Below are 5,812 nucleotides of genomic sequence, written 5' to 3'. Positions count from 1 at the left end.
TGTAAAGAGATTCTAGTTAACCTAATTAAGATAAATGGACCTTAATTGGCCTAAGGGAAACTCCCTGTGATAAAATTTCGAGAACACATAGATTTGTGCTGAATGCTTCTCAGAGAATGGAACCGAGGGCATATTCAGACACTTGACAGTATTATAATTGATTCTAGTAGAAACTTTAGTATAACCACAGCAGAGAAAAAAATTGGACCATTAGCATGCATGTCATTATTGTTATTATATATTTGCATATTCTCTTTTATTGAAATAAGATGGGAGCTTTTAACTAGCACACATGTCAAATTTTGTATTAGTCATTTATGAGTTCTTATGTTTAAGTATTATTTATAATTTGTAAATGTTTCTAAACCAGCAGTATCCTGGCACTGATTTAAATTTTCTCATGAAATGATTGTCATTTGCATTCAATTCCCAAAGAGCCCTGACTGTACTGTCCCAGGGAATATTCTTGTACAGTAACCTCCTGGAGTCTACATTGCAAGAGAGGTGTGTGGAAGAGTTTTTCTGTGCTCTACTTGAGAATGGTTGCACACCTCCAATGCTATGTAAAATGAAGTGATTGTTACAAATAGGACTCTTCAAGTCCAAGTGTGCTTGATGCGGCCCAATTCTCAGTTTCTCCTTTGCAATAACAGGGTTAATGTTTGGGGAAAAAAATTGTTTTTTAAGAAAACTGCAGAAGTTGCTGCTACATCAAAAATCAACTTGGTTACTATTAAAATTATATTTAACAGAATTGCCATATACAAGCTTCTATTTTTCCACTGGCTATACACAGATGTGGATCTAAAGGAGGAAGTGCGTGACTTTCATCTTCTCTTGATAATTTTATGTTGATTACAAATTATACAGATGGAAGGAATGTAAAATAAAGTGTAATGAAGGCCAAGAAAAGCAGGGGATAGCATACTTCAATTGCTGAGAAAACCAATTTTGTAATCAGAAAGACATGTGTTCAGAGTTCCTCAACTTATTAGCCATATGATCTTTGGCAATTTATTTAACTTCTCTGAATTTGTTTTCTGAAGGACACTTAGTACTCCTATTTCACTAGGTTATTATTAAAATTAAGTAAGAAAGTATGTAAAAGTTCTTGTCACAGTGTCTTGAACATAAGCGCTAAATTATTATATTTGGTCAATGATATTATTACCTTTCTTTATAATAATAAGCAGTCAAGTTATCATTCCTTAGTTATTGTGGTTGCTGTTACTACCATAATTATTAAGAAAAGAAATAAAACAATTGATCTGTGGTGTTCCATACTCACTTTTGGCTAATTTCACCTGAGTTTCCCTCTGGCCCACTCCTTCCCTAGCAATAAGGAGTGTGGTTATAGAATTGGGAAAATTTGAGGAAATGTTTTCCCTGTTGTGCTGAAAGATAGAGCTTTAGCCTTAGCTGAACAGAGTAAAGGAGTTGCCAACTCCCTCTTAGAACAATATCCTCTCCCAAGGATGGGTAAGTTAGTGATACCGACATTGGCTAAGCCTTTTAGAGAAGGCCTACTTACAGATCTCTAATCATTGGTAATGGTCTACAGTACACTTGTTCCTGCTTCTTTGGGGAGAGGGGCAGAGTTGGGGGGAGCAGGGCTTGTGGGGGGAAATGTTTTTCTTTGACACACAGTGTTCGATGTTGACTTGCTCAGGACATAAGTGATTAAGCTTTCTTTTGTCTAGGGTCCTAAGTCTCCATCCCCACACACTTGATGAGTGAAAATGTTTCTCGGGGACAAAACCTTTTATGGAAAGAGCAGTGCCGTTTGCTCGCATTCCTAAGCCTCCGTTGGTGGCTTGGTAGCATCTCGCCTTAAGTGTAGAACGTTCCTTTTGGGTAGAATCCTGGGGGAATCATAAGAATCTTGACATAATAGAGGCTTCCCTAGACAGCCGCGAGCAGGCTCAGCGACTCACTGCTTCAATCGCAACGTGGAAGGAGGGCCTCAAGGGACGGAAGTGAGAGGTAGTGGGACTCCAGGGAAACCCTATTGAAATGCGGAGCTGCCAGGGTCCCTGTGGCCACTATTTATCCGCCTTGTTCTATCATGATTTTCCCCAGTAGCCACCTCAGCTACCGTCGCTGCCACCACAGAGCCAGCCGTCATTGAGTGGGGGCATGACAGAAGCGGGGACCCGCACCAAGACCAGTGCTGGGGTGACAAGACCCGAGGTCGCCATGGTGGACAACCAGTGCTATGTAAAAGTCTATACCCTGAATGATGACCAACAATGGGTCTTTCTAGGCACAGGGCTCATCTCATTCACTTATGAGGAGTGGGCCCAGGGCGTGCTTCTGCTAGTTAGATCCGAGTCCAACGGCTCACTGATCTTGGAGTCAAAGATAAATCCAGACACGTCCTATCACAAAGAAGGAAAGTTAATTATTTGGTTTGAGGGTGAGAACCATGGTACAGCGATACATTTCCAGGACACGGCAAGTTGTCATGAGGTCTGGAAAGACGTTTGCCAGGTTCAAGGTAAAGTCCCGTGTGCCGAAATCATACATGACGTCATGGATGAATCAGAAGAGGAAGAGTGTGATGACTCGCCAAAAACCGCTGAACTGCTCGACCTGCCAAACTGCGAACTCGGTAAACTTGGACAGATTGCTGACTTAGTTACCTTGGGTCTCTCCTCACCTATGGGTAAAGAAAGCCTGGCTCTGGCCTTGGAAAGGGAGGACTATATTAAAAAACTACTGCAGTTGTTCCACACTTGTGAGAACCTAGAGGATACTGAAGGCTTACACCATTTGCATAAAATTATTAAAGGAATCTTATTCCTCAACAAGACATCTCTGTATGAGATCCTGTTTTCTGAAGAGTGTATCATGGATGTGGTGGGATGCCTTGAATATGACCCTGCTTTGGCTCAGCCAAAAAGGCATAGGGAATTCTTAACCCAAAATGCAAAGTTCAGGGAAGTTATACCAATAACAGACTGTGAACTTCGACAAAAAATACATCAGACGTACAGGATACAGTACATTCACGACATCTTTTTGCCTACACCATCCAAGTTTCAAGAGGATGTTCTTTCTAGTCTTACACGTTTTATTTTTTTTAACAAGGTTACGATAGTCAACATAGTTCAGGAAGATGACGAGTATTTGGCTGAAGTTTTTGCCCAGATAAGGGATAAGGCCACAGATGATGATAAATGGCGTGACCTGGTATTTTTTTTAAAGGAATTCTGTGCATTTTCTCAGCTATTACATCATGAAAACAGGTGTGCACTATTCACAACACTGACAGAATTGGGAATTCTTCCTGCTCTTAAAATTGTAATGGGCGTGGATGATTTGCAGATAAGGTCAGTTGCTACTGATATACTTGCTGATCTAGTGAAGTATACTCCATCCATGTTCCAAAGATTTATAATGGAAGAAGCCCAGCAAAGTGAAGATTGCAAACTTTTCATTAATTTAATAATTGAACAAATGATCTGTGATACTGACCCTGAGCTAGGAGGTGCTGTTCAGTCAATGGGACTTCTTTGTGCTCTACTTGATCCAGACCACATGCTGGCAACACATAGAAAATGTAAAAGAAGTGAATTTCTAGATTTCTTCTATAAACGTTGTATACATAACGTCATAGCACCACTTTTGTCAACTACTTCAGAAGATATATATGAAGAGGATAATATAGTTGGATCTGACAAAAACAACAAAAATCCCCTCAATAATTACCAAACAGCACAGCTGCTTGCCTTAATTTTAGAGCTGCTCACATTTTGTGTGCAACATCACACATATTACATAAAAACCTATATTTTGAGAAAAGACTTGCTAAGAAGAGTCTTGATCTTGATGAAATCAAAGCACACTTTCCTGGTCTTGTGTGCTCTTCGCTTTATGAGAAGGATGATTGACCTTAAAGATGAACTTTATAATTTTTACATCATCGAGGGAAACCTTTTTAAGCCAGTTGTAAATGCCCTTCTGGATAACGGAACTCGGTACAATATGTTGAATTCAGCTATTATTGAGCTGTTTGAATACATAAGAGTGGAAAATATCAAGTCTCTTGTTGCACATATAGTTGAAGAGTTTTATGAAACACTTGAGTCAATTGAATACGTTCAGACATTCAAAGGATTGAAGATTGAATATGAACAAGAGAAATACCGGCAGAATCAAGTATGGAAGAATTTGTATTCTGTAGTGCATAGTAAGGTATTTTGCAGAGGTGCCAGTGTCTTGGAGGAGAAAGAAGAAATGAGTTCTAAAGAAAATATAGAGGAAGGAAAAGCAGGTATGCCATCATCAGAAAGTGATTTTCAAGATCATTATGATAAATTTGTGGAGACTAAAAAAGCAAAAGAAAATGAAGACAAGGTAGATCTTCCCCAAAAAACATCTTTTGGTGGCTTCAGATTTACTTCATTCCATTCTGCTAGTGATGCTGGTGGAGCAGGTAACCCAAACGGTAGCAGCATGGTGGGTTTAGTGGATTATTCAGCTGACAAAGAAGAAGATAAAGAAGGTGAAACACCCCCCAGGAAAAAACTATATCTTAGCTCATAAGTTCTTAAGGGAAAACCCTCAACATTACTAAACTGTACATTACTAAAATTTTGTACACATCAAAACATTAATAAAATTCTGTAACATTAGCTGAAACATCTGAATCCAAAGCTTTCTCATGTGAACTTACATCTATTCAATAAGTAGCAAAGATGCTCAGTGTTATCATCTAGGAGAATTTATTTCTGTAAAAACCAAACTTTCTAGAATTAAAAAAAAGAAAGAAAAGAAAAAAGCTAACCAGAACCTGAGCGATAACTTCTTAGCAAGAAAAAAAGTCTTGTTTGAGGGGAGAAAACAGGTTGATAATCTAATATTGATGTAGTTCTGTTTCAGGGGTATATATTAGAAACAACTGTTAACAGTATAACATTATTTGCCCAGTGGTTCTGGCTATGGTTTTCTTTTTTCAGTTGCCTTCTTTGAAATAAAATTTACATTCATGTTTATGTGGAAAGCAAAGTCAACTGTAATAAAAAATAAAGTTAAGCTCTTCACATTTCTGTGAAGATTTGACAAAAACTCCCCCTTATGAGTAATTGGAGGGAAGTAACTTTTGGTATGTATTTTCATGAATAAAAAAGGAAGCTGGATTCAAAATGTGCTGTTCTTAGCATAATTTTTTGTTTGTTTAGATGAGGTGCGAAGAATCCGTCCAGTAGTATTCTAAAATAGTGTTCTCTAAGACCTTGGGAGTGGGTAGAAAAGAATACTTTCAACTGCCTAAATTGTGAAAGATACTTGGAAGTCATTTCCTGATTCATTAATAAAGTTGTGTCTGTCTCCAGAGCAGTGGGTAACTTTTAAAGTGTAATTTACAGAGACTAACAATTTACAAAAAATAGTGCTGAATGAAGTGGCACTTAATATGTAGAAACCATTTTGGACAGTTTTTTAAGAAAAAGTTACTTAAGTGTCAAAGTACACACACAGTACATGAAGTTTTTTTCTATAAACAAAGAGGAGTAATATGAAAGGTGCTTTATTAAAGAGTGAATGCAAGTGAATTTCTAATAATAAGTTGTAACAAAGAATTAAGTGGTTTTATTTTTAGAGGAGGAAGTTAACTGGGTCCATTTTTCCTGGAATTGCTTAAATTAAAGCAGTTTCTCCTACTTGAAGATTTAGAGTTAATTTTAATTATGACCATGGTTTGAACAAGATGGACTGTCTGTGTAGATATGAAGTATAGTTTTCCAGAAGACAGATATTTCTCTTGTATTAAAAATACCACTTGTTTTGTACCATTTGCTGATATTTATGC

The 5,812-nt window shown here is 37.7% G+C and overlaps 1 protein-coding gene across 1 annotated transcript; it reads left to right on the top strand.

Annotated features, from left to right (window-relative positions):
• Positions 1–2,196: 2,196 nt before the first annotated feature.
• On the top strand, positions 2,197–4,548 carry LOC132357428 (serine/threonine-protein phosphatase 4 regulatory subunit 3B-like). The gene is made up of 2 exons (XM_059910853.1): positions 2,197–3,690; positions 3,856–4,548. The coding sequence occupies exons 1-2, from the start codon at positions 2,197–2,199 to the stop codon at positions 4,546–4,548; spliced, it is 2,187 nt and encodes a 728-aa protein (XP_059766836.1).
• The last annotated feature ends 1,264 nt before the right edge of the window (positions 4,549–5,812 follow it).

The sequence above is a fragment of the Balaenoptera ricei genome, chromosome X (assembly GCF_028023285.1).
Source record: "Balaenoptera ricei isolate mBalRic1 chromosome X, mBalRic1.hap2, whole genome shotgun sequence".
NCBI classification, from domain to species: domain Eukaryota; kingdom Metazoa; phylum Chordata; class Mammalia; order Artiodactyla; family Balaenopteridae; genus Balaenoptera; species Balaenoptera ricei.
This window is presented reverse-complemented; position numbering and strand designations above follow the sequence as displayed.